Source organism: Microtus pennsylvanicus, chromosome 7 (assembly GCF_037038515.1).
Source record: "Microtus pennsylvanicus isolate mMicPen1 chromosome 7, mMicPen1.hap1, whole genome shotgun sequence".
NCBI classification, from domain to species: Eukaryota; Metazoa; Chordata; class Mammalia; order Rodentia; family Cricetidae; genus Microtus; species Microtus pennsylvanicus.
In genome coordinates, this window is record NC_134585.1 from 23,416,607 (window position 1) to 23,444,534 (window position 27,928).

Sequence of the window (27,928 nt, forward strand, 5' to 3'; positions counted from 1 at the left end):
AGAAGTAGGGAGGCCCTGAAGACACTGATTCAGAGGCTGTGATGTCCTACCAGAAACATCTTAGGAACTCTGCAAAAGCTTCACGGTTAAGACTGTGGCCTTTCGAGCTGGGGTGGGACCCGTGGAAGAGTACTTTCCTAGCATGAGCGAGGCCCTGGGTTCCAACCCCAGGCCTCACAAGAAAGGTACTGGAGTCCAAGCAGTATGTGTACATTCAATTCTACCACTATTGCTGTGTAACCCAGAGAAATCTGTGAGCCTCAGATTTCTCACTTGTGGGCTGGAATAGCTGTAGCGCCTGCTTGACTATGCTGAGGATATGCAGCAGGGAACCCACAGCAGCTGTGGAGTTTGTTGTATGTGGTGTGGCTTATGCATGAGACAGTGGGATCACTTGTCCCCATTCCAAGAAGGCAGGGCTGTTTCTTAGGACACCAGAGTACAAGACCTTGGCCATGCCTACTGGCTCTCTGTGCCTGCCCTCTAAGAGGAAATTGATAAGGTGTTTGATCCCTGAAAAATGGGGACATTCTCCCAAGTTCCCTGCAGGGGGAGCCTCCGCCTCCACCACAGCAGCCAATCCCCAAGGAGAAATCCCCAAAGGAGGTAGGAGCAAGAGAGTAACCAATCTTGGAAGTGGGAGGCAGGGGTGGCTTTAGGTTGGGAGGGAAAGAGAAGCCTCCTGGGCAGATTTTACAGGAGTCGCTCAGCACCACAGGGAGGGTTACAGGAACTGGGAAAATGTGACAGGGACACCTCAGACTCAGGAAGAGGTTCCTCCTACTTAAGCTGTGCCCCCCCAACCCCTCCTAGGGTCTCAACCAAGAAAGAACTTTGCTGAATGTGTATAAGGACTTTCTTTAGACCCAAATAAAGTCAAAGCTGAGCCCCCATCCTGTAAGGCATTCGAGAAGCATGGCAAAGCCTTGTTGGTTCTTTGCACTAAATGGGGCCATTGTTTTCCAACGGCAAGAGTCTTGCTCAAACCACAAAGCTCTTGTTTTCGCTATGGTCGTGCGCTTTTTTCCAAGTTCTCAGGTGTGATCCTGTGAAATTCTCAGTGTACTGGGGTCTTGTGCTGGGGAGCTCACTGACAAGGGCTGGATTTGCCAGTGAGAACCATGTGGGACCCTGGGAGGGGCTTTGCCTGGCTTAACCAAGATGAAGTATACAACAGGAAGTCGTCATGTGGCTTTAGAGAAAAGTCCTGATGTCTTTTTACTCTTATCTCTATTTTGACTCATAAAGCAGAGAGGAGAGCTGACTCTGGAGTCTGCAAAGCCAAGGCCCGGGAGATAAAAGGGTCTTTAGGCTGAGGGATACTGCCAGTCGGCATCGCAAATTCTGGAGGATGAGGAAAGCCTCTGGACCGTAGCAAGATGGATCCCAGGGCCTGCTGGAGGCTTGGAAGGGCTTCCTGAAAGGATAGCAAGTCTTGAAGGGCCAAACTTGGGGGCCTGGATCTGGTCCTAGCAAATCCTTCCATCCTGGTCTCACTTGGTACATTTGCACTGGAGATAATCTGAGAAGGTTCCAGTCCTGACATCCTGCCCAATAAAGGCTGCCCAGGGGACAGTGGCCAGCCCGAGGTTCACAGGGGAGCAAGTGTGTTTGATGAACTGAGCTCTGGTTGGTAGGAAAGGAGAAGTTACTCCCAGGAAAGCATTCAGCCTGGCATCACCCCCTCACGTAGCCTCTCCTTCCCCCCAGGTGGTGGCCGTCGATCTGGATGAGGGCCTGAATGGGCTAGTGGCCTATCGCATGCAGGTGGGCTTGCCCCGCATGGACTTTGTCATCAACAGCACCAGTGGTGTGGTCACGACCACAGCCGAGTTGGACCGTGAGCGCATTGCCGAGTACCAGCTGCGGGTGGTGGCCAGCGACGCAGGCACACCTACCAAGAGCTCCACCAGCACACTCACCATCCGCGGTAAGTAAGGGATACCTCCTGCTAGGAGCTGGGTCTGGGACAGTACCATCACTTACCAGCCCTACACTAGCCACAGGGTACCTGCTCCAGTGGGAAGCCAAACAGCCCCATCCTGATTGTCTCTACTATGTTCAAGATGCTAGTTGAGCTTTGTCCCTACCTGACCACTGCCTCAAAGCCCAGAACCCCACCAAGGCCTCCATCCCTCCTACTCTCCCATCACAGCATCTATAGAGAGGGCCAAAGCTGACCCTGGGTCCCCAGGGTTCCCAGCAGGCTGTCATCTTCAGAAAGCCGGTGTTTTCTCCGAGGTAAAGGAGACTCCCCATTCTGTGGGCATGGAACCATAGAACTTCTCATAAAAGGGTATGGCTATGGTGGAAAGAAGTTAGCTAGGAGTCTCCACTCCCAGATTCATCACCCCTTGGGGCTAAGTGCCATGGTGCTCACCCTATATGAAGAAATACAATCTCCCATCTGCAAAGGTCTTTAGCTCTGAGAAAGATGGAAACATTGACAGAGTGTGAGTAGAGTCAGGAAGGACCTGAGGAAGTAGGAGCAGGACTTAGCCTGGCCTGGCCCTCCTGATCCTCCACCAGAGGATACAGGGAAGCAGAGAGGTAGCTGCTGACCTAACGCGGACACACAGCCGTGTTAATGGAGACAGGGACTGCGAGCATCTCAGAGTCAGCTGCTCCCTTGTCTGTGGATACAAGACTCCCTAGTAGATGCCGGGAGCCAGTTTGGGGACCCATTTCTTCACCAAATAATCAATAGGAAGTGCATCCCCTTTTCAAAGAGGACCTCCCCCCCCCCGCAAAGAACCTCTCTCCCAAGCTCAGCAAATCCACAGATAGTGACAATGGCCTGTCACTTCTGGTGACACTACAGAGAACAGGGAAGTAGTCTCACTTGTAAGGGTCACCCTAAACCCCATATGCTCAGGAAAGTGGGGGCTCGTGTGAAAAGCTAGACATACCAACATTTAAGGGAAATTCAATTTTTAGGAAGGAAACCCCTCAGAGCTGGCTTCTTGCCCTGGGATCCCTTTTGTAAACTGGGGTAGCTCTCTCCAAGACCACAGCCCCTCCCCTCTATCACTGTGCAACAGCAGAGAAGTTATTCAACTGCTCTGAGCTCCTGTCCTCCCATGTACAATGTGGCTGGTGATGCCTACCTTAGAATGACGCCATGGGGGTGGCTGTGGACCGAGTGGGAAACCCTTAGTGTCACTGTAATTATTATTATTGCAGTTGTTGTTAAGGACATACTGGCCTTAGCACACCTATATCATAGTCAGGAGTGGTGTGTGTGTGCCAGTTCCACTCAGCTTGGACCTTTCCAGCTCAGCCACCATACAGGACCCCTGGGTTCATAACCAGACAGCATTGACACAGATGTCACCTGGAGCCCATGACCCCTTTGGAAATCCTTTGCTGCCAGGTCCTGGGCGTCCACAGGAGTAGCCAGGCCTAGCCTAGTGTCTCTTCTGCTTGCAGTGCTGGACGTGAACGATGAGACGCCCACCTTCTTCCCTGCTGTTTACAATGTGTCCGTGTCTGAGGACGTCCCCCGCGAGTTCCGTGTGGTCTGGCTGAACTGCACAGACAATGACGTGGGCCTCAATGCAGAGCTCAGCTATTTCATCACAGGTAGTTCCCCTGCTGCCCTGCCCTCCTGACAGGGACCCGGACCAGGTGGGGACAGAAGCGTGTAAAGGGGGCATGGACCTCTACCCTCATGCCTCCCCCAAGGACTCGCTCCTGGTTCTCAGGAAGTTTCAAGACTGAAGGTGTAGAGGGGAGGGGGTAGGCGGAGGGGACAGTGTTGACTGGGGTGAGAAGGCAGTCACCGCAGGAATGTGGCTTCATCTCCCCCCCCCCCCCCCCGAGAACGCCTATCTGTTGAGAGGCAGATGGTTGCAAACTCCCTAAATGGATTCGTTTGGGCTGGAACATGTTCAGCAGCTACCACCATGTTGTGGCTGAAGCTGATGAGGTCCTGGCCTGGCTCTCTGGGGAAAGTGAACCTGCCACAGTAGTGGAACCTGTTGGGTACGGTAAACACACTCTGCAGTCATCATCTCATGAGCTAGAACCGTTTTTCAGCTCATCTCAATGCATAGCCTACCTGACAAGCTCTAGGATGCAGGGCAGGTGGGAAGAGCCCTCCCCATCCCTCAGCCCTCCCCTAACCACCTTCTTTGTGCTTCTGAGCTGTCTGGGTCCCTGTCACATATATACAACACCTGTGCACACGAACCCGAACACATGCGCAGTGGACACACTACCCTCCCTGACATCTCGCCCCAGCAGTACAGGATCCTGGCTTACATGTCATTTTACATGTCATTCATGGCTTCCTGTAGCCACAGTGACTGACTTTTCAGCCCCCAGGCTCTCCCTCCCAGGCCTTTCTCTCCTTCTTACTCATGCTCACCTCCTGTCCTAAAGACGGTTCCTGGAAGCCACAGTTAGCGAGACTCCCACGTGGCACCAAATCTAGAGGTTCTGCCGCTAACACTTAACTGCGCTTTACTCCCTGCCCCATGCAGAACTAGATTCTGTCCATCACAGAAGACATGTTAGACTGTGAGGATCCTGAAAGATGACTTCCAGCACTTTCCCTCAGGTGCAAACCATATAAAGAGAAAGATTTCCCAAGAGCAGCCAAGTCACCCGGTCCTGCTCACTGGCCTTGAGCCCTCCTTGATCTCCAATCTCTGAAACCAACTGAGCCTCCCCGCTTCTTCCAGGCACAGTACAACAGCTCCCTCTGCTGTCTAGAGTGCTGTACTACAACCAGCTCACTCTGGCTGCTTCTCTCTCGCTGGTCCCAGAGAGCCCTCCCCTGACTCTACCCACAAGGGGACCACCATCCAGGGAGGGCCACCAAGCCTCGCCTGTCTCCGATCCACCTGCCCCTCTGTTCCATTCCAGTCCTCCATGAGTCCCTGCCCAGAGAGCTGTAGTCCTTAACCCCTCTCTATCCCCAAAGATGAGGGTCCTGGGAGATACCCAACCCCCACCCCAAAGTCAGTCCTTGGCCACATGTAAAAGTCCTTACCCAATGCTGGGCGGTGGTGGCACATGCCTTTAATCCCAGCACTTGGGAGGCAGAGGCAGGTGGATCTCTGTGAGTTCGAGGCCAGCCTGATCTACAAGAGCTAGTTCCAGGACAGGAACCAAAAAGCTACGGAGAAACCCTGTCTTGAAAAATAAAAAAAAAAAAAAGTCCTTACCCAAGTCAGCTGCTCAGTCTCCTTTGAAAGAAAGGCTAGGGCAATATGGACAGGACCCAAGCTCCAGAGCTAACATTCAGGAAGAAGTCAGGACAGGGCACAGAACCTCCCTCCCTCAGATCAAGTGGAGAGTAGATGAACTGGTCCATAATTGGAGTGCCTGGTACGCTGTAGTGCATAAGTGCCCAGCAGATGTTGAACACTTAGGCTTCCAGTCATTTAGGCTATGCCCTCCACCTATAAGAGGTTAATAGCATCCTTTGAAGGGTTCTGTGCAGGTCCCCTGTTAGGGAGAGAGTCACGATGCCTCCCTTTGTCCCATATAGAGCTCTGCTGCCCAACTTAAATCTTCCTTCACTTCTGCCTGCAGAGGGAAATGTGGACGGGAAGTTCAGTGTAGGCTACCGGGATGCTGTGGTGAGAACCGTCGTCGGCCTGGACCGTGAGACCACTGCTTCTTACACGCTTGTACTGGAGGCCATCGGTAAGACCTAGCTGCCCTGCATATTGTCTGTACCATTATCCTAGGCAGAGCTCGCATTGGGGAACCAGGCCTAGAGCCCAAACTCTGCCTTCAGGCCAGTGAAGAAAGGCCCACCACACTCATAGTATTACCGGGCACTGTGGGGTGGGTGGTTGTCATCCTGTGCTCCCAAGTGCTAAGAAGGGTAAGGCCACACGCAGGCCACTAAGTAGACTCATTGCTGCTATGCCAGAACAACACAGAAGGGTAGACAGGTGACATATGAGCATCGTGCATCCATGCTTGATGACACGTACCTGTGATCCTAGCACAGAGGAGGTGTGGTCAGAAGGATCAAGAGTTCAGAACCGCCAGGCGGTGGTGGCACACGCCTTTAATCCCAGCACTCAGGAGGCAGAGGCAGGCGGATCTCTGTGAGTTCGAGGCCAGCCTGGTCTACAAGAGCTAGTTCCAGGACAGGAACCAAAAAGCTATGGAGAAACCCTGTCTAGAAAATAAAAATAAAAAAAAAGAGTTCCGAACCATTCCCAACATCACAGCAAGCTTGAGACCACCCTAGTCTACATGAGACTTTTCTTAAACAACCAAACATTAAAATAAATGGGCAGTGACTGGTCGGAACTAGGGGGCAACACTGGACCTTGGTCTCCCTGCCTTGGTTGTTCTGCCCCTGTGTATTAATTGTGTCATTCAGTGAACCATCATGGCCATTCGTGACAGCCACCCCAGTTCAACATCCTCCCAGATTCAAATCTTCTCACAGCTTCAGCCTTTAGGCTAGCTGTGGTTAGTTCCATCAGGTCTGTGCTGGTTGCTGGGCACCTCATTGTGGCTAGGAAAGTGAGGTGTGCCCAGTTATGCCTGTAAGTTGTTCCTCTCTAGTGCTACAGACAGGGTGATGGGGCGGGGAGGGTATCCCACCGGGAGGGTATCCTACCCAGGAGGGTATCCCACCAGAGATCTCAACATCAAGGGGGGCAGTCAGGTGTAGTCTTCCCTGGAAAGGGCAGGGTGTGCTGCTAGGCAGACAAGAGAGTTACAGTGTGTGTGTGTACATGCATGCATGTCTGTGCATATGTGTGTGTGCATATGCATGTATGTGTCTGTGTATGTCTCTGTGTGTGCACATGCATGTGTGCATGTCTGTGTGTGTGTTTGTGCATGTGAATGTATGTGTGGGGGCTTGCATGCATATGTGTCCCCCAGTACACGCTAGCCACCTGCCCAAGGTCTAACAGACTCTGGAAGGAAAGGCTATAATCAGGGAAGAAAGATGTGGAGATTTGAATCTTGAGTTAAAAGCTTTGCCTTTGCTCTCTAATAAGTAGGAAGTCCCTGAGGGTTCTGGAGGGGAGACAGATATGGGGAGACTTGTGTTCCCTCCTCCCAGGAGCCCCCTCTATAGTGTTTGTGGAGAGCTCCAGGTGAGCAGGAGTGAGCTATGTCCCACCCAGCTCAGCCAGGCCCTGCTCTGCTCTCTACCCATCTGGGGTGCAGCCTGGGAGCATAGTGCCTTTTGGAGGGCCATCATCACCACACTGGAGCCAGCCTTGGCTTGAGCTGGCAGAAGCATGGGGCTCTGGTCCCATCATCCATGAAGGTTTTCTAGCTCAACATCTTCAGCTGAGGCAGGGCCTTTGGGATGAGAGGGAGGAACCTACAAGAGTAAAAGGGACTAACGACCCTGTGGTCAATGACCCATACCCCAGCATGTACTCAACTAGAAAGAAAAACCAAGTCACCATCGGTCTCCAACCAACCATACTCCCCTGCTCCCCCCTGGGCTGAGTGTCCTGGTGGGGACATAAAGCTCTGGGGCAGGAGTGTCATCTTCTGGGGAGGACGTTCAGAAGCTTTCCCAGGTGGGGCCATGACACCTGTGTCACCGCTCTCCACCCTGGCTGGCTCCTGCAGAGTCCCAACATACCTTAGGCTTGAGAGCTAAGCTCAACCTGTAGGCCTGCTGGCCTGGCCAGCCCGATGTTTAATAAGGAATAATAATGCTTAGTGGGGGGCATTTTTTTAAAAGACTTTATTCCAAAGTTCGGATGTTCAGTCTCTTTTGATAAATCAGAAGCCCGGTGTCCCTGGGCCCACATTTTGCCCATCATCTGTGACTGGAGCAGCAAACACCTGCCCTTGAGGTGGCTGGCCCAGTTTCTTACCCTGTTCCCTTGCCCTCACTGCACCCTGACTTGAACAGCAGGCAGCATTGTGTCTCCTCATCTGTGTGGGTCCCAGGCTTACTGGGACAAATCAACGCAACTGTGGTGACTTAAAAGAACACAGATGTGGTGTCTCTGGTTCCAGAAGTTCAAATTCAAGGTGTCGGCAGAGCCGCAGTTCCTTTGCAGAATCCCTCCTTGCTCGTCTCCATGTCTGGTGGCTGCAGGGTTCCTTGGCTTGTGGTTCCATCTTCGCCTGACTTTCTCTTTGTTGGTGGTTATGTTTTGAGAGAGGCGGCACTCAAATGTCTGGTCTCTCACAATTCCCCGGCCTTGGCTTCCCATTAGGAATGACAGGGACCCACTGTGTCTTCCAAGGACACTTAATCGCTGGGTAAATGGATAACGGGACTGGCCTCCGCTCAAGATCCCTGGCATAATTACATCTCCAAAAGCCCCTTTTATGCCATGACCAGTGTGTATAGGTTCCTGGAAATCTGACCGTTCATCCCATCTTCTTCAGAGCCTTGCTTAGCTCCGCTGTGAATTGGGAGAGAGAATCCTGCCGACTTCCCTGGGCTGTTGTGGGAACTGAATGAGCCAATGAAGTTTATCTGTGACATGGCATTAGGTCATCCCTGGGTATTGTTAAGTGTTGCTGGTCGTCTGGAAGGGCGTTGAGCTCTTGAGGCTGGTGTAGATCCGTGTAACTCTGGTTGATGGCCTGGAGTATCAGACTTCTAATGCCTGTTCTCTTCACCTCCCGCAGACAATGGCCCTGTAGGCAAGCGACGCACTGGTACGGCCACCGTGTTTGTCACCGTTCTGGATGTGAATGACAACCGGCCCATCTTTCTGCAAAGCAGCTATGAAGCTAGCATCCCAGAAGATATCCCAGAGGGTCACAGCATTGTGCAGGTAGGTGGCAGACTGGGGCCAGACTGGGCTATGCTCAGCCCTGAGGGCACGGGCTCAGGAGCATCATGTCATAAGCGGTAGGGACAGCAGCAGTCCAGGGTGGCCTGAAAGTAGCTTGCACTTCAAGAAAAGAAATGCATGGTCCCTCTTCCTTTCTGTGTGAGCTGAGGACAGGGCCCTGGCTCGCCTTAGCTTCCCCCAGAGCCTTTCAGAGCATATGGGAGGGGAAAGTAACTCTTTCCTGGAAAGGACTCAAGGAGGAGAGCCAGGGCTCAACAAGGCCAGACAGAGAGGCTTTCACAGCATCTTGGCCAGGCTCCCCTCTTGGAAGAAAGCAGGCAAAAGAAGACAGCGCTCCTTGGCCCAGAGTAGGAGAAACAGCTAAGAGGCACAGAGGGAGTTGACCTTGAAAATGATGTGTGTGTGCGCGTGCATGCGTGCATGTGTGTGTGTGTGTGTGTGTGTGTGTGTGTGTGTGTGTGATGCACGTGCGCGCACACACACACACACACATACACATACACGTATACACATGGGGGTTGTTACTTAGTTGCTGGGGGAAGAACAGGGACTGAATGACCCACTTCATCAACCTCAGTGTTTTCCACGCAATCCAAGAGTAAGCCAAACTCAACAAAGATGGGCCTGCTGCTATGGCCCATTCCCTAGCTCAGGAAGGAGGGAAGAGAGGGAGAAGGAGATTGCCTACCTCCATGTGGGAGAACTGGAGATGATCAAGAAAGGAACACAAAGCTGACTTCAATAGAGTCCAGAAAGGCCATGAGACATGTAAGAATCTAGCGGCTGGCTCCCAGAGAGAGGGTAAAAATGGATCCTCACCCATTTCCTGGCCTCGGCTAAGAAAAAAACCAGAGCCCCCACCCAGGAAGCAATGGAACACCACCCTAACTTAGTACCTGCTATCTCCATCTCATAGGCACCCCAGAACCTGTAACCCACCCAACATAGAGCATAGCAGGCCATGGGGGAGTCTAGCCTAAGATGCTTCAGGTGGGGTGAAGAGGCAAGGGGGGTGCTCAAAGTCCTTTGGGGAGAAGCTAGATTGCTTCCTGGTCCTGAAATCCTGGATTCTATGTATGTAAAACTTGGGTTTACGTCCTGGAGTCCCTGAGTGACATGGGGCTACCCTGGTCTATCCACTTCTCAGATGTTCAGGGTCTCAGGACACTTTCTCTCCCAGGCTGTAGAAGTGCCCTGCAAAGGTACCCCCACCTTGTCATAAGGATGCAGGAGAAAGGCACAGTGACCTCACCTCCATAGTAAGCTTGGAGAGCCACCTTCCTTTAGGGATATCACAGGAGACATTAGGCCATTGGTGTGGGGCAGGCTCACACCAGATACCTACCGCTTTAGGGATACGGTGGGTGCTGGGACATGATGTCGCTCCCTACAGTTCCCAGGCTTGTAGGAAAGGAGACAGACAAGACTGTGCATGCTGCTGGCCTCCCTAAGACAGATGAGAGACCAGAGGAGCTCCAGACGGAAGGGCAGTTCTATTGCAAAACAAAGAAGGCTTCACAATGTGGGTGCCAGCAAAGCTTCAACCATAGACAGGGAAGATAGATCGTTCAGTTGCCTTAGGTGTCTGGTCAGGGTGAGGCTAGAAAGATAAATTGCCACTACTGCCTAGATCCTGCAGCACACCATAGAATGGATACATCCAGTGGGCAAGGGAAACCAGTGGGGGCTTTGGATCTGGAGAATAGCAAAACCAGCACTTAGTCCTTGGGAATATTGAGTGACTTCACTCTGGGTCATAGCAGGGCAGGGAGCAGCCCTGTGATGGGGCCCTGGGTCATTTGACTCTGGGACAGGACGTAAGCATCGCAAGTTCCCTCTTCGTAATCTTCAAGTCTGAGATGCAGCAGAGGCCTTGGCTATAGAAGATGGGACCAAAGGCTGGGATTCCCAGCAGCCCACACCACAATGCAGTAGGCCTACTTACACAGGTCACTTGATGAAGTTGTTGCCACAACGCACAGAGCACAGTTCGTGCGAGCCAGCCTTGATCCTACCACTGTTCTGAGAGGTCTGGCCCATGCTATTTGAGAGGAGGCCATCTCTTTCCCAGTGGTACCACTGTCATGCGTCCTCAGAGTCCAGGCAGCATCCCTTCCAGTATTGGCAGTGGCATAGCTTCCTGCCATGGTGACAGAGCCTCCACCTAGCCTTGAACAACAGCCTTTTGTTTGTTTCTTTGTCTGACTTGTTTTGATTTCATTTGAATCAGGATTTTATGTTGTAGCCAGGTGGTCTTGAACAATCCTTCTGCCTCGGCCTGTTGCATGCTGGGAGCACAAGTGTGAACTACCGCCCTTGGCGTATAGGAAACTTCTTCTGTAGGCTGACGTCTTCAAGTCCTCCTAATCTGTCCTGACAGGAGGCCACAAAGGGAGTTCCCAGACTTATGATTTGACACTTTCCAGTCCCCTAGCTGGCAACTAACCAGATCCACAAGAAGGAACAAGAAGGTCAAGAAACGGATCCCTGGGTTGCTTTCCCTGGGGTATTAGGTTAGCACAAGTACAAGCTAGTGCAGACCCAGAATAGGCAAATATCCCACTTGGTTGAGGATCTGGGCCTTTTAGCAACTGCTCTCAGCTGGGTCTTCAGAAGCTAGGCAAGCTTTCTGGCGGAGCAGGGGATGCTATCCCTGGGATCAGTAGATACCTTGCTTCCAAAAGGGGATGCTGCAGTATCCCCAAGTTGTACCTCAGGGCCACAGAGTAAAGGTCTAAAGACCTGTGGGTATTTTGAGCCAAGAGTCTGTTAACAAGCAGAAGCAGTGATCAGAGTCTCCTGGAAAGGACATGGGCTGGACACACAAGGAAACACTGGAGTGATATAGGGGTCTAGGGTATCATTGTCCGACAGCCTACAATGCCAGGCTCCATCAGAGGCAGCCATCAGAGGTCTAGGGTTAGCCTGTATGAAGATGGCCACTTTATCACATCTCAGTGGCTTCAGTGAAGTCACAGTCACCTCGCTGGTCATCAAGGCCCGGCAGAGGACACTGCTGGGCAGCAGGCCTGCCTCGCCTGAAGCTGTGCAGAGATCGGCGTAGCGAGCCCAGGCGCTTCCAGAGCCGGAGCCTGGGCTCGCTGGGGCTCCCTGGGTGATGTGGCATATATTCCCGGGCCCCTTGACGGCCAGGGTCCAGCGCGGTGGGCTTGCACAGCATCATGAATAGCAGGCAAGAGGCCAAAAGCAGAAAAATGCAGGCCAGGGCGATAAGAACTGGTACAGGGTCGGCAGTCTGGGTGTAAGTCCCAGAAGTGGCCGGAGTCGTAAGCAAAGTTGGAGGGCTGGAGAGGCTGGAGCCCCCTGTGTTCATGGTGCCTGCAAGGGCAGGACAGAGAATCAGGGCAAAGGAACTGCATCCCAGGCATGGGCAGGAGAGACTCACCTGGAGCATACCAATGAGGGCTGAGCAGTTAGTCATATTTTCATGATCTTCTTGTCACAATTAGTACAGCAAGGCCCAAAGAGGCACAGTTAGTACAACTGATTAGTGATAGGGCTGAGTCTTGAACCGGGGGCTTCTATCTGCTCTACCGCTGCTGCACAGCCATGAAGAGCATAGTGTATTGAAAGCTTTCTGGCATTTTATAATCGGTTCTCGGAAATTGCCATACAGACTTAAGCCTAAAAACCAAAAATCTAATCCCAACTCTATCAGGAAGCCACTTTACAAATCAAGAACAAGTCAGAGTGTAAGATGCTGTGGTAAGGGCTGGTGGGGACCCTCGCAATGGCCTAAGGCCAAGGCTGTAGACCAGGGGCCCACACATGTGTTTTGGTGGTTGCTTGGTGTGTTTTTAATTTATCTGCGACTATTTTTTAAAATGAGATGTGGAAACATCAGGAGTAATAGTGCATGCCTGTAACCCCAGCACTCTGGGGAGGGGGAAAGAATAGGAGTTCAAGGCCAGTTTTGGTTACTTAGGAGATTTGAGACCACCTTGAGCTATATGAGACATAGATAGATAGATGCATGGATGGATGATGGATGGATGGATAGATAGATAGATAGATAGATAGATAGATAGATAGATAGATAGATAGATAGACAGACATCTGAGTGCCTAGCTTCTCTTTCCATGTCACTAGTGGCTTCTCTGTTGTCCCCTTTACAGAAGTCACCAGCCCCAGCTGGCCACACTCCCTCATGCCTACCACATACCTATTCCACCTGCCTGGATCCATGAGTACTTCTGTTGCGACTTCCTGATGCAGCCTAACCTGCTCCCAGGGAAACCAAGACTCAGCATGAGAGGCCAAACCCAAGGCCACATAGGCAAGCAAAGAGGAGAAAGACCAGATGTTCTGACTCCTGGTCCCGTGCCTGCCCCCTACTAGACTCCCAACCCTCTCTGAGTCACTCAGACACACTTGGGAAATATAAACGCAGAGCTGACAGTGTAGCCAGAAACCTGCCCTGTGACATCGTTCACCTTCTAGACATTTCCATTATCCCTTCAGGGGATCCATCCTCTGTGGGGAATGCCACAGACTGTCCTCATAGACAAAGGACCAGGCTAAACTGGATGCCTAGTAGCTGGTAATAATAATTCCAGAGCCTTGGCGCGGGTAATGCATGGCCAAAGAAGCTAGATAGCCAATTCCAAAAAGGGCCCTAGCTGACCCCCACAGCCTGGGCTGGCCCTTGGGAACATAGAAATTTTTGCCAGGCTCTTCAGGCTTCTCAACTGAGGCAAGAAAAGTTTTTTTAGTTTTTTGGGGTTTTTTTGGTTTTGTTTTTTAAGGCAAACATCCCTGCTATTTAAATGTTGGCAGCTAATTTGAAGTTGTCTGAAGCACAGAAGAAAGATGGGTATTACAAAATGCCAGATAAACTTGATTCCAAAAGTTTTTAAATCAGTTTTTAAATACTGGATGTGCTCCCCAGGCCAATCAAAGCACACACACAGCCTCCGTCCAGCTGACAGGCCAGCGGCTACGCCTTGTGCATTGCACAACCCGGTAGAGAAAATTTCAAAGATCCAAACAGAACTCTGATCTTAGAGCCTCACCTGAGGCGGATGGAGGGCAGCTTCCTCCTTCCCACATTACTTGGCCTCTCCCTCAGACTCTGGCACCAAAACCAGGACCACAGGGGAGGCTCGGTTATGCCAAAATCCTGCCTTCAGCCAGGGAATCACAGAACATGGCCACCCTGGCCGCTTAGCCCCTAAGCCCTTGTCCCACTCGGATACTCACCAGCAACTCCGGGACCTAACTCCTGGCTCCTGGGCACAGCTGACTGAGGGCACCCGGTACTCTCCACCCACCTACCTTCCATCTCTTACCCCAACCCCTCCCATCCCTTGAAGCTTCCCCAAGCTGGAAATTCTGATGTTTGTCTAACTGCTCAGGGCCTCCACCCTTCAGGCCTTGGGCCTGGAAAGCCCTCTGAGTGGACAGCATCTATGGATCAGCCCTTCCTGGAGTCAGCTGGAGTAGGGATGGGGCATACCCACTGCCATCCCCCGTGGAAAGAAACTAGCAGTCCCTTGGCTCTCAGCACTTGGCTCCAGTAAGGAAAGGGCAGTCCCAGCTGAGAAAGGCCTCCATCCTACTAGCACAGAACCCAGAGAAGCCGTGAGGGCCTCTTCTGCCTCAGCATCTGAGCCACCCTCGTGGTAGTCCATGACTCTGATGTGCTTGAGGCAACCCTGGCTGCTGGTTTCCCTGCTGCCAGCCAGCAAGAACAGCTGATTCTAGAGGACTTGAAGCCCAAGCATGGGGCCCCCTTCCTGCTGGAGCCCTCCACTGAATGCACCTCTCCATAAGCTCTGCCTAGAACTATCTTACTTCCCTTAGAATCCCACAGAGAAAGCGTGACCTTGGCTTACTCATTCCCCTCTACTGGGCCTCATTTCCTTTCTCAGAGCAATAGAAGGACTCCCCAAATCTGAGCACCCCTTCATGTCCTCCCAATTTCCCAGTAAAGGTCTTCCCTACTTCTTTCCTTGGTTTTCTCTATAGTCCCTCGTCACTGGCCGCAGGCCTACCCTTGGAGGTCTGTATTCTCAGTGCAAGGTCGCTCAGCTGTCCCAGGAGGTCCAAGGTGTACCAGCCCGCTGTATTATCCACAGGCAACAGGGCAGGCTTTCTCTCTGTTTCTCCAGCTGAGCCTGGTTTTGTTGAAAGAGTCCTGGAGTGCCTAGGGGAGGGGACAACTGGGAGGTAGGGATGGCAACTGAGTGGGAAGAAGGAGAAGGGAGCCCTCCTGTGTGGCTCGCTCTAGCCTGTTTCCTTGGAGCCCTCTCACGGGTGCAAACGCTAATGACAGCAGGGGGTGGGTTTAACCACCTCATGGGCCCGGGTCTCCCACCATCCCCCTTGGAAATTTGAATGGTATGGTCGACTATTCAATGCCTGCCAGCCCCCAGGTTACCAGGGAGAGGGTCTGTTAGCACAGAGACAGCAGGAGTGATGGGCCGGGAGCCTTGCCCCCCAAGACCTCCCCTGCAGGGTCTCTAGGCTCTGTCTTTCCTGGATTCTCAGAGGAGTGTCCCTTTTAAGATGTCTGGCTGCAGAAGTGAGGGCAAGGAGCATTTTTCAAATTTCAAAATGCTGGACCGAGGGATGGCCAAGGACAGGCCGTTTACAGTTTGAGTGGAGTACCAGTCTCTCGCCAACCCTCCCCCACAACCCTCCTTTCTTCCAAGAATCCCAAACCTCCCTGGCAACCAGCTGCCTGCTTAGGGGGCCTGAGTTTTGTGCAGCTTGTCTACTAGAAGCTTGTATACACGGTAGCAATCACAGCTACATCTAAGGCCTGTAGCCCTTCACTACAAAACAAAGCCTTGTCTCCCTCCCCTGAAGTGGACAAGAGCCTTCCAGTGTACTATGAAACACCGAGAGAGCCTTGGTGACCCAACACGGCCCCTCCCAACAGGTGACAAGTGACTCTGGGGGCCCAGGAGCTTGCGGCAAACCCAGCTTCTGGCTTCCTTGCTGCCAGCCAGCCGAGAACAGCTGGTGTTGGAGGAATTACTCCTGAAGCCCAAGCTCCAGTTAGCCAATGAGTTAGTGCTGGGTGGGAATCCAGTGTCTCCCTAATGAAAGGACAAGAGCCCTTGCCACGCGAAACCCCCCGCCCCCCCATCTCTCTGCTGACTTGATCTTTGCAAGGAGAACCCCTCCTCAGTCCTCCTTTCTCGAAGTGTGTGCAATGAGTGAGGATAGGAAAGTTTGCAGTACAGCTTTTGAGTGCCAAAACAGACTCAAAAACAGTTGCATCATCAAAAAGCTCACCCCAGCATGGACGATGACTACCAAAGATGTAGCTTCCTGCCGAATTTTTCAGCAGCTCCACCCAAGTGTCTTTTCGGTAATTACTGTCCACTGTTTAAAAAAAAAAATGTTTTCCTGCTCAAGGCTAACAGCAGCAGCAGTAATCTGTGAAATATAATAATGCCTGGAAGGCGATTTGACAAGAGCATCACATCCGTGGAACAAAACAACAGCTGTGGCCTTGCTATGAAGGCCTATGATCTTCCCAGCCACAAAGTTTTGCCCTGATTTATAGAACCAAATGTTCTGTCTTGTGGCCTGGGCCTTAAATCCAATAGAAAAGCACCTCTAACAGCCATGCCACTATTATTCCAGAGGACACATTTTGGCCTGGCCTGTAGCCCATAGAGAGTGCATAGCGATAAGATTGTGATCTTTCTCTTAACAGCCTCCATGGTGCCTTCCAGCTCTACAGAAGTCAGGCAAAGGGGAGGGAGCTCCCAGATCTAGCTAAGGGAGCTCCTAGCTTGCCTTCTTCCACTGAGGTATTGAGTATCTCCAACAATTAGAATTTTCCACCTAACACGGGTATCCAACCAACAGCAGACACAAGAGCCTCCCGTGTGGAGGATCTCGGGGACCTCCCTGCGTTCATGCACTGGGATAATTCATCAGTAACCTTATGGCTTCTGGGCATGCCCATTTCCACCCTTGTGGTATAGCTTTACCCAGACTCTTTCGCTGCTGTTTTTACTGTTATTCCAGATGCTTTTCCAAATCTGTGAGACACTCAGAATTGGCATTCTGCAATGAGACTTTTTCACAGAGGCTGGGCATGATCTCTGGAGACCCATGGCTGTCCACTATAAACATGCACCAGGGGCTGTGTGGTGCAGCAGCAAGGGGGACACAAAAAAAAAAGTTAGCAAGGTCCAATGCATCATGGGAAGATCTTGTCACTATTGTCAATTGTTTCCTCAAAAAAAAAAAGGCAATGTTAGGCACCACATCATGGATGGGGGCTGTACCCTATCTGTCCCTCTAGAAGGCACATTCTCCATAAACCACCCTAGGGCCTCATCTTGGGACACTGCCATGGGGTTGCCATGTATTTCCCTTCCCATGATGGCCTTAATAAGGATAGCTTGGGCCTCTTGGCTGAACTGGCAGTGAGGGTGAATGAGGTCCATGTTGTCCTCTGCCATGCCTACTAGATGACCGACTCTCTGGTTCAGTATCAGTACCACGGCCACTGTCCATTGGCAACACCTGGCTACTAAAAGGGCCCCCAATCTCCATGAGGTTTTTGATATAGAATCTCCTTCTACAGTCCAGGCTAGCCTAGTACTTGCTACATAGACCAGGCTAACTTTAAAATCATGACAGTCCTCTGGGTCTTGCATGCTATACTGGATTGCAGGCATATGTCACCACTGCAGCCCAGTACCCTTTCTTGAAGGGGGAAATGTGTACAGTTTATTCTGAGAGGATAGCCGCCCATTCGTTGGACGGTCTTCTTCACCTGTTTCACTCTGCCATTTGCTCCTTCCTCTCCCATGAAGCCTCTAGAAGCTCTCAGGCGCAGCATCTGACCTTCCGTCGATCCCTTCCCTGGTGCATTTGGCTCAACACAAATCTTTGTACACTTGCTCTTTGGGTGACCTGGAGATAGCCTTCCGGCCCTCTGTCACCCCCTCATCTTTGCTTTAATACCTTACAGAGCCAGTTTACATGTTGGTCTAAATCATTTAGATCCCCCCAGAGCTTTTCCTACATTATAAAGGTCACACTCCACCAGGGAGCTCAGCAAAGACACTAAAGCCCCAAACCCGTCCCTAGGAAAATCAACTTCTTTTGTAACTCTCTGGTAAACACAGAGCTCAAAGCCACAAACTGGCCATTAGTCACCACCTCTCACATGCCTAGTCATTCCCTTAGCAATGTCTGTCATTCCTCTTTGCCCTCCAGTCCCTGCCAGCCACGAAGGTCTGAGACATAACCAAGGGTCCCTATTTGGTTGTCTAAGGGACTTGTTTTCCTCCTGTCGTCTTGGTCTGTGCCGTGTTCCGCTCAAGGAGGAAGAGTGTTTATATCACTTAGTTTCTTATTTCCACACAACTCGGGCCGTCCCCATCCGCCTGTGTGTCCCATGGCCTCACGCATAAGACAGAGACTCTTTTATTCCTTGTATAAATGCCTTTCCCCTGAGGCTTGAGAGATGGCCTGGTGGTTAAGAGTGCTCACTGCTCTCTAGAAGCTCAATATTTGCTCCCTAGCACCCCTAGTACCCCTAGCACCCACGTCTGGTTGCTCCCAGGATCCAACACCCTCTTCTTCCGGCCTCTGCAGGCACTCAGACTCTCGTGGCATACCTGCATGTATACATACAAATAAATGATAATAAGTCTTTCCCAATTCAGTCAGCTCAGAGGCTAAGTAGTCCCTGATTATCATTAAGGCCCCTGCCTGCATGCTGGACCATCGATTGCCCCCCCCCCCCCCGGTTTCTCTGTATTAAAGATTTGGCTGAGGAGCATTTTCTCTCCCTTCCATGTCACTCCTCCTTAGTCTCCTGTCTCTTCCCTGGGTCCCAAGTCCTTGCCTCCCAGGAAGCCTATTGATCGCAGCTCTAACTTGCGTTCTTTCTCCCTTGCCTCCTGCCATCCGTAGGAGGCAGCAGGCTAACACCTCCATCTCGTTCTCCCCTTTCAGCATCTTTCCTCCCAAATCAAAAGCATCCACATGCCACTTTCCTATCGTAATCCCTCCCTTACACAGGCAAGTTCTTTTTGGACAGATGTCTGAACTGCAGTTGCGTGTTGCAAAGGCTTCCAGTGCCCCCTCAGATGGATCAGCCTCCGAGGTACATCTTAGCACCATGACAGATGTGGTCTGCTGTCCCTGTACGGGTAGTGTCTTAGTTACTTTCCCAATGCTGTAATAAAGTACCATAACGAAAGCTTCTTAGGGGTAGAGGGCGTATTTTGCTTTACAGTTTCAGAGGGATACCAGTCCATCAAGGCAACAGGCAGGGAAGGTGTGGTGACTGAAGCAGGAGGCTGGCCAGTCACACTGCGTCTACACTGGGAAAGCTGAGTGAATTGGAAGTAGAGCTAGGCTATAAAGCCTCAAGTCCAGTCCCCCAGTGATCCACTTCTCCCAGGACATGGCACCGCCTCCTAAAGTTTCCACAGCCTTCCCAAACAGTACCACCATCTGGGGGATAAGTATTCAAACACAAGAACCTGGGGGGGGGCATTTCATCTTCAGATCGGAATAGGTACCAATTCTGTTGCCAGGCTTTCCCCAGGGAGATGTATACAAACATCTCTTCACCCCAGAGAGGACACTGATGATAAAACAAATGATTCAACCCAATGCTACCTTGGTGAAGCAATAGTTTATTTAAAGATCCCAGGAAGTTCTTCAGTAGAACTCTCTGCAGGGTGGTCAGGGAGCTCCAGGGATGCAGCTTTTAAACATCCTCACCCATGCTAGGGTAGGCTTTTCAGCTATACAGCTCTTCACAGTCACCCAAGTGATGTTCCTAAGATGTCACGAGCCTCACAGGTAGGGGATCATAGAGGTATGGAGTGGCCTCTTCCAGCCCGGGCCAGAGGGTGGTAATGAAATATCCCACATGCGCCTCTGTACCCCATGAAGAGGGAATGGGACGGTCCTGGTGCCAGCATAAACCATAGATAGTAGGGTGTCCTTATGGACAATAAAAAGGATGCACACTTAAGCCTGGGGTTGGGGGAGCTGCAAAAACAGATTCCCCCCCCCATCTCCACCTTGGAACTAGGAATAATTCCACTGTCTCTTCTCCTTCAGCTGAAAGCCACGGATGCAGATGAGGGCGAGTTTGGGCGTGTCTGGTACCGCATTCTCCATGGTGAGTGGGCTGCCACAGGACAGGAGGGACGGCCGCTGCCCTAAGACAATATTTCTCTTTGACTGACCAGAGCTGATGCCCAAGCATTGTATCCACAGTCTGGAGCCCAGGAAGGAAGTGGGTTTTCTGATTGTTTACACCAAGTTAAATGTATTCTAAGCAAAGGGCAGCACACTGGCCGTGTTCCTAAGATCTCCATATGCTACAGTGTTCTCAAAGCTGTTTCACGTAATGGAGGGGAATCCAGGGAAACTCATTGAGGAGTCACTCTCCTTGGACCAACTAGAATCCAGAGCCCTTTCCCGAGTCACTCACTACATCCAGAGCATGAAACTCACTCATCTGCTGGCTTCTAGGATCAAGGGTGATGAACTCCAGGGGCTGAGTGTGGATAAGTGTGTCCCTGGAAAGAAACCAAGACCTTGGGTACCAACCCAACCCAGTTGAATCCACTATACCCTATATTCCTCACTCACAGACAGTAGGGTTTGGGTCCAAGACCCTTCTGAAATTTCCTGAAGCTTCCCTACCCCCAATGGAAGTGGAGGCGTGGAGACAAGGGTTAAGGCCTTATAAGGCCCCAGGTTTCATATAAGAAAGAGGTAGGCCCATGTGCCCCTCTGTTAGGCTAATGTGGGCTTCAGCCAAGTTCCTAAGTCCTGTGGGCAGGTCCTACATGCCTTAGGGCCTGGCACCCACTACTCTCCATCTTTTAGTTATCCTCCTCTTAGTCCAGCTCATGCATCTCATGTGTCCTTCCATGCAGGTAACCATGGCAACAACTTTCGGATCCACATCAGCAGTGGGCTCCTGGTGCGAGGCCCTCGGCCCCTGGACAGAGAGCGGAACTCCTCCCATGTGCTGATGGTGGAGGCCTACAACCATGACCTAGGCCCCATGCGGAGCACTGTCAGGGTGAGACCACCTGTTGTGGCGCGGGAGGGACAGGTTTTGGTACTGACTAACATCTTGGACAAGGAGTTTGGTGAGGACACCAAGGGCCCAGCCCAGTCAGGGATCTTGGATTTGTCCTTTTATTCTGTGCCTCAGTTTCTCCAGCTGAGGAAAGGGATCCATGATACTTATATCTGTCCTAAGGGAGGAAAGAGGGCTCCTCACTGATCTATCCCTTACACCCACCCAGCTCTGCACAATGTATTGAGGAAACCTCATAGACATAAGCGAGGAGGACTAGATGCCGACATGAGGAAATAGAGACCCATAGAGCTATCTAGAGGCAGAAACAGGGCTTGAGACTATGTATTTTGGTTCCAAATCAATGCTCCTTCTCTTGAAACTGCTCCTAAAATACTCCCATCCCATTCCCAGCTGCCCTATCAAATGCATTTCTTGTACCCACCCTCACTAGGCAGCTGAGGCCAAGGAACCTTCTCTAATGGACACACAAACACAGATCTGCCCCCTGTCTGTGCTGTTTATGTTCAGTCCTCCTCACCCTCCCATACACACACACAGACACACACACGCACACACACAGACACACGTAGCAGCCCATAGGCCCTGCCCCTTAAGGCCATAGGAAGTGAATGACATGGCCCCTGTCATGAATAGGATGGAGTTGGGAATAGAGCAGGCAGGAACTTCTACCCAGACATGAGTGTGGCTGAATCAGCTGGATTTATCAGCCCATCAGTACCTGCTGTTTTCTGGGACTGGAGACACATAGCAGAATATACCCGGCCAGCTGTCACTCAACTCACTCAGGGGACACTTCCCTACATGCCCATGATGGACGTCTCCAAACAGGAACTGGAACCCATGCAGATCCATCAGAGTGGGACCAAAGCTGGATTCCCCCAGTTCCTGCTCTCACTTTGGTTCTCTTTGGTGGGAGAGAAAGTTGGCTCCCGACAAGCTACCCCGAGTGAAGGAATACCTGTCCAAGTGGACACAGCAGAGGGGATCAGGTCCATTGGATCCCATAGATCATGGTGGCTGACACAGGCGTGGTACAGACATGATGTCAGAAGTCCTGACAGTAGTGTAGTGTCCCCCGCAAGACATGCTCTTATCCACCTCATGGGCACGTCTGTGGCTGTGTCTTCCCTCGGCAGGATCTCTTCAGATAACAGAGTGGCTGACATCAGTGAGGTCCAGGCTGGACCCCTGCACTTCAGGCTTCCTGACCACAGCCCCCTCTGTGGTTCCCCACCTTCCCACCCATCTCCTCCCCAGGAGCTTCCTCCTGGTGCCTGATCATTGTGGCTGCTACCAACCTTGTTGTTAAACCAGATTCTTTGCAACACCCCTGGGTGTAAAAGAGATCAAAGGCAGACTGTGTACTACCGCAGGGGTGAGGCCCCTGAACCACAGCCACAGGCCCCTTATGTGCTTCTGTCTTCAAGACTCTGAGGAATAAGAAATCGAGCCCATTTTGAGATAGGTCTTGCATCACATCCGTTCTGCAGATGAGAAACTGAGGCTAAGAGGAATAGCCAATTTGGTTAGGGTTAGGATTCCCACAGCAGTATGGGGTGGAGCCAGGCTTCACCCCCAGGCAGGTGACCTAGACTGTTCTCTTACCTCTATATTATACTAATCTCTGGACCACAGTGCCCAAGAAGGCTTTCCAGGGTCCTGACAGGAGCTACAGCCTCGTCCCCAAAGAGTAAACTTTAAGAATTCAGGTGCTGTCCCCCCAACTTGGAGATTTGATGGCCCTTTCCGTATAGTACCTCCATACCACTAAGAGACCCAGGAAAGCCAGGAACCTTTGATGGCAACGTGAAGACTCTAGCTTTGCCATACAGGCTGTCGGCCCTGCTTTAGGGACTAGAGACAGTCCCCGGAGGGCCAGGAAGCAAGGTGAGAAACCATCCTTATGGATGTTGGGCATCTCTGGGTACACATGCTCTATGCATGCCCACATGTACAAGTGTATGCATGCACCTGCCCTCTTGTCTCTGTTGGAGGGAATGGCAGCTCTGTGCTCACACTCTGGTCAGAAAGCAGTCTGGCTCTGTGAGGCAGCTGCCAGCTTCCTCCTGTTCAGCAAGAATTCAGATGGCCTATATTTCCTGTTCAGCTGTGTCTCTCGGGTTCACAAACCACACACCATCTTTCCTCCTCTCTCTACTGCTAAAACTGCAGTCAGAACCATCGAAAGCCTGGCTACATGTGGCCAAGCTTACACGCCACCTCCCTCCTGTTCCCTGCACACTGTCAGATTGACAGTTTCTTCCCCGTGGTCCCCAGAAGTCACAGCCAAGCCGACTCCAGAAAGGGAAAGCTTGGAGTTTTGAAAGCTAGAGGGTTCGTTTCTGTTTACATAGAGTTCCCGAAATTTATCTGTGCAAATTCCTACCACAGCCACCACACCCAGGATCTTCTGCAACAAGTTGTGGGCGAAGCCAAATTTAGAAGGTTCCCTACTACAGCTGTGCTCTGTGGTAGAGACACTGTCATTTGCATAGTAGATTCTTGGTGTCTGGACGTGAAGACCGCTAGCATGGCAGGCTGTGGAACCTCAAGACAATGAAGTTGAGGAACCCTCTGTGAACTTCACCAGTTACCACAAATTCCCTGGCTTTGCCACCCTACCCACCCTGAGTAAATTCCCTGCTAACCCGGGAGGGGTGTATGTGTGTGTGTGTGTGTTTGTGGTGTGTTTGTGTGTGTGTGATATGTGTGTCTGTGTGTGTGTGCGCGTCTGTCTGTGTGTGCGCGTCTGTCTGTCTGTCTGTGTGTGTGTGTGTGTTGGGATAATCCAGAGGCAGCTGTCAATATAGTCAAAGTGGCAAAGGCAGATGCTCTGAGGCCATCTTGCCCACACCACTTCTGTCCTTGCCACTGACTACTGTGACCTGTGCTGTCCACAGGAAAGCAGAAGGGGGACCAGGAAACCCCATGGGTAGGGAGGAGTGTCCCCTGCTTCACTGGCGGCTCTAGAAGGAGCCAGGGATCGGTTCTCCCAACACAGTTATCTGGCCTGAAATCATGGAAGATTGTGTGAGGGTCACAAGGCCCCAAGCATGATGACTTCTGCTCTTGCGGACACTGCATTTTTTCCTGTGTCTGACCTAGATGCATTTTGATCTTTGGGTGGAGTTAGTTACTTTTCTATTGCTGTGACAAAACGCCACGACCAAGACCACTTATAAAATAAAGCATTTTATTTGAGGACTAATGATTCAAAGGACTAGAGTCCTGGACCATCATGGCAGGAAACATGGCGGCAGGCCGGCATGGCCCTGGAGCAATAGCTGATAGCTTACATCTGATACACAAGAAGGAGAGAGAACTAAAAAAGTTTACTCCCAGTGACACACCTCCTCCAACAAGGCCACACCTCCTCCAACAAGGCCACACCTCCTGATCCTTCCCAAACAGTTCCAGCAGCTGGAAACCAAGCATTCAAACACGTGAGCCTTTGGGGGCCATTCTCATTCAAATGACCATACTTGCTGTCTGGCACTTCCTTGGGTCTGGTGTCTTAGTTACAGTTTCTATTGCTGTGAAGAGGCACCATGACTGCAGAATTCTTATAAAGGAAAACATTTCATTGGGCTGGCTTACAGAGTCAGAGATTTAGTTCATTATCATCATGGTGGAACATGGTGCTGGAAAAAGAGCTGAACGTTGTACATCTTGATCCATAGCAACAGGAGTCTGTGTCCACACTGGGCATAGCTTGAGCATTGGAGACCTCAAAGTCTGCCCCCACAGTGACACACTTCCTCCAACCAGGCCATGCCTCCTAATCGTGCCACTCCCTATGAGCTTATAGGGGCCAGTTATGTTCAAACTACCACACTTGGCATATTTTGTCTTGCTAACCACTTCAGGAGCAGTGTGGCATGAGCCATTAGTGAATTACCATTTTGTTCTAGAGAATCTTGACTACTCCAAAGTGTCATTGATAGTCACCCGTTTCTCCAGGTCAGTATGGAACTAAAAGGTGTCTGGCACCATGTGCCGGGTCCTGCCGGAGGAACCAGGTTCAAGGGGGAATAAGACAGTGCCAGGCCCTCCAAGGGCGTCCTCAACTGGTCAGAGGGAGCAGGAAACATACTCTGGGTTGCCAGCCTCCACTTTCCTGGAACTGAGCCCTGGCTCGTCCCTACAGGTGATCGTGTATGTGGAGGATGTCAACGATGAGGCCCCTGTGTTCACACAGCAGCAGTACAACCGCCTGGGCCTTCGAGAGACAGCAGGCATCGGCACCTCGGTCATCGTCGTCCGAGCCACCGACAGAGACACTGGTAAGGCTGTGAGGTGGGCAGGGGTGCTATGTCTCAGGGGTTCTGTCATCCTTAGGCTCCAGGGAGCCATACTTGGGCTCAGGAGGAGCTCCTTGGGTGTTATTCACTCCTTCCAAATGCCAAGGCCTGAGAGGATTGGAGTCTGGGGAGTTATCCAACCTCTGATGGGCAGAGGAGAGTAGAATGCTTTGCCCATCCAGATTAGTCATCCCAGGACCTAGCAGCCCAGTTCTAGCCTTTGACATGGGCCCAGAAAGGGCTGAGAAAAGCAATGGAGTCATAACATAAAGCTAGCCTAGGCCTGTGCCTCTATGCAGCTGCCACCCTCTGCTGCACAGGGGATGCCCAGAGATTGGTACTTGCAAGTCTCCTCACAGCCATCCTTCCTGTAGGGAACTGATCTGCTTGAAGGCAGCCCCAACCTGGCAGAGGTTCCCAAGCCCTGGAAGTGGCCACAGCAATCAGTGTAAAGTGTGTGTGGGGGGGAACAGGATTCCAGGATACTGTGTCCTCCCTATCAGGCCTGTGTCCAGTTAGGAGAGGGCTCTTCCCCACTCCACCGCCCCCAAAAGAGGCTCCCAGGCTACCTCTGCTACTCTGGCTGCAGACCGAGCCTCTAACTAATGACCCCAGTAGTCCCCATGCCCCCTCAGCATTGGCCCCTGCCACCCAGGATGAGTGACGGGGACATACTGTGAGGCTTCTTAGCTGGGCCAGTCTCTGAATGAACGTCAGCACAGGGTCGGGGGCATTGTGTGTTGCTGAGGCCTCTTCTGGCACAGGCAACCCTTTGGGAAGCTGGTAAAGTCCTGGGTGCTCTTGCCAAGCTGACTGGCTTTGTGCCTGTCTCCTTGCCTACCTTCCCAAACCGCCTGCCTCCTGCTTGGCCAGTGGTGTGTAGATGGGGATGGGCAACTCCTTGGCACCAAGAGTCTTTTTCCCCAGGGAACCAAATGAAGGCTTGACTGCCCTGCGGGTATCTAAAGCTTTTAGATCCAAACATCGCTACAAGATGCCTGCCTTTCCAAACAGTCAGGACAGGGGCTTGAACTTAAATTTTGAGATTCTAGGAGCAGAGCCAACTCCCTCTGACACATCTTATCAAGTGCCAATATCAAGCCCCAGAGGGGGTCATCAGTGTACTGGGCCTTGTCATCTGCGTTGGCCTCTGCTCCCTCCTCGGCTACAACTTTTGGGGATAATGTGTACTGGGGGTGGGAGGAGGGAACAGACAAGGTGTCTCAGGAACAGCCCTTGGTGTAGACAACTGAAGAAGCCACAGGGCAGCCCCACCCCCATCTGGGCCTACATAGTTTGTATCTTTTCGCAGGGGACGGTGGCCTGGTGAACTACCGCATCCTGTCTGGCGCTGAGGGCAAGTTTGAAATTGACGAGAGCACAGGACTCATCGTGACGGTGGACTATCTGGACTACGAGACCAAGACCAGCTACCTGATGAATGTGTCCGCCACAGACCGCGCGCCCCCCTTCAACCAGGGCTTCTGCAGCGTCTATGTGACGCTTCTCAATGAGCTGGATGAGGCCGTTCAGTTCTCCAATGCTTCCTACGAGGCAGTCATCATGGAGAACCTCGCTCTGGGCACGGAGATTGTGCGGGTTCAAGCCTATTCCATTGATAACCTCAACCAAATCACCTACCGCTTTGATGCCTATACCAGTGCCCAGGCCAAAGCCCTCTTCAAGATAGATGCCGTCACGGTAAGAAGGCGCGAAGGATGGCAGGGCTCTCTCAACACAGGGTGGTTTTTTTTTTTTTTTTGAGACAGGATTTCTCTGTGTAATAGTTCTTGGTACTAGCTCCTTGTAGACCAGGTTGGCATCGAACTCACAGAGATCTGCCTGCCTCTACCTCCCGAGTGCTGGGGTTAAAGGTGTGCATCACCACCACCCAGTCACAGTGTGCATTTATTGAGCTCCTTCTGGATGCACGGCACGCTCCTTAAGATAAACATCCTGGTGGAACATTTATTTCTTCTAGCATTTTAAGGCACTATATTGAAAGCCAAGCAGTCTGGCACCCTTGTTGTTAAGCAATGGAAGTTACATTAGGAAAAGCCAGACACTTTCCCTGCTAAATTCACTCAGCCATAGGCTACTTCTTTGGGTACCAAAATGTATAGGGATCCCCTCACTCTAGGTTCTTGCTGCCCACTGGGTACCTGGAGATTTGGGTCAAGTTGGAGCAGCTCCACTGAGTGGGATCTGAGAGGGGGAGGCAGTGATGGCTGCCAGTCTGCTTCACTTCAGGTGCAGGCCACCGGCCATTTACTGTGTTCCCTGACTAACCTGCTGTAGCACGATTAATAAAAAACCAGAGACAGAAATTGGGGTTCAACCTGAGGGTCAGAAGAGCAAAACAGCCAGTCACTGGCTCTTGCTCTACATCAGTCAGAAATGGCGATCCTGCCTCCAGGAGTCTCAGAATGAGACTGTGTGTGAGAATGGTCTCCTCCCGCCTTATATTCCTCTCTAGTGCTGGGATTAGAGGTGTGCACCACTATCACCTGGTTTCTGTGGCAAACTAGTGTGACTACTGGGGTTAAAGATGTGTGTCACCACTGCCCGGTGTGTAAGGCTGACCAGTGGGGCTGTTTTAGTCTCTGATCTTCTGGCAAGCTTTTTTAAAAATAATATCACTACAGCCTGCAATAAGTGTTCCCAGGACCCCTTCTGAAGTTCAGGTAGCCGTTTACAGCCACGTCAGAAACATTTTCCTTCCTTCCTACGGCCAATTCAGAGGCTGTTCCAAAGGATTCATATGAGCAGACTGAGAGATGCATAAGGCAAGT

At 51.6% G+C, this 27,928-nt stretch overlaps 2 protein-coding genes across 2 annotated transcripts in view; one reads left to right on the top strand and one right to left on the bottom strand.

Moving 5' to 3' along the window:
* LOC142853975 (cadherin-23-like) overlaps positions 1–27,928 on the top strand; it is a 246,940-nt gene that overhangs the window by 217,718 nt on the left and 1,294 nt on the right. The window contains exons 24-31 of the mRNA XM_075979128.1: positions 1,711–1,930; positions 3,430–3,582; positions 5,542–5,655; positions 8,590–8,738; positions 19,836–19,896; positions 20,663–20,811; positions 24,983–25,118; positions 26,449–26,837. Coding sequence (XP_075835243.1) covers positions 1,711–1,930; positions 3,430–3,582; positions 5,542–5,655; positions 8,590–8,738; positions 19,836–19,896; positions 20,663–20,811; positions 24,983–25,118; positions 26,449–26,837 — 1,371 coding nt within the window. The remainder of the gene's footprint in view (positions 1–1,710; positions 1,931–3,429; positions 3,583–5,541; positions 5,656–8,589; positions 8,739–19,835; positions 19,897–20,662; positions 20,812–24,982; positions 25,119–26,448; positions 26,838–27,928) is intronic.
* On the bottom strand, positions 7,665–14,872 carry C7H10orf105 (chromosome 7 C10orf105 homolog). Its single transcript, XM_075980185.1, has 2 exons — positions 14,774–14,872; positions 7,665–12,098 (listed from the first exon to the last, which is right to left on the bottom strand). The coding sequence occupies exon 2, from the start codon at positions 12,091–12,093 to the stop codon at positions 11,707–11,709; it is 387 nt and encodes a 128-aa protein (XP_075836300.1). The 5' UTR covers positions 12,094–12,098; positions 14,774–14,872; the 3' UTR covers positions 7,665–11,706.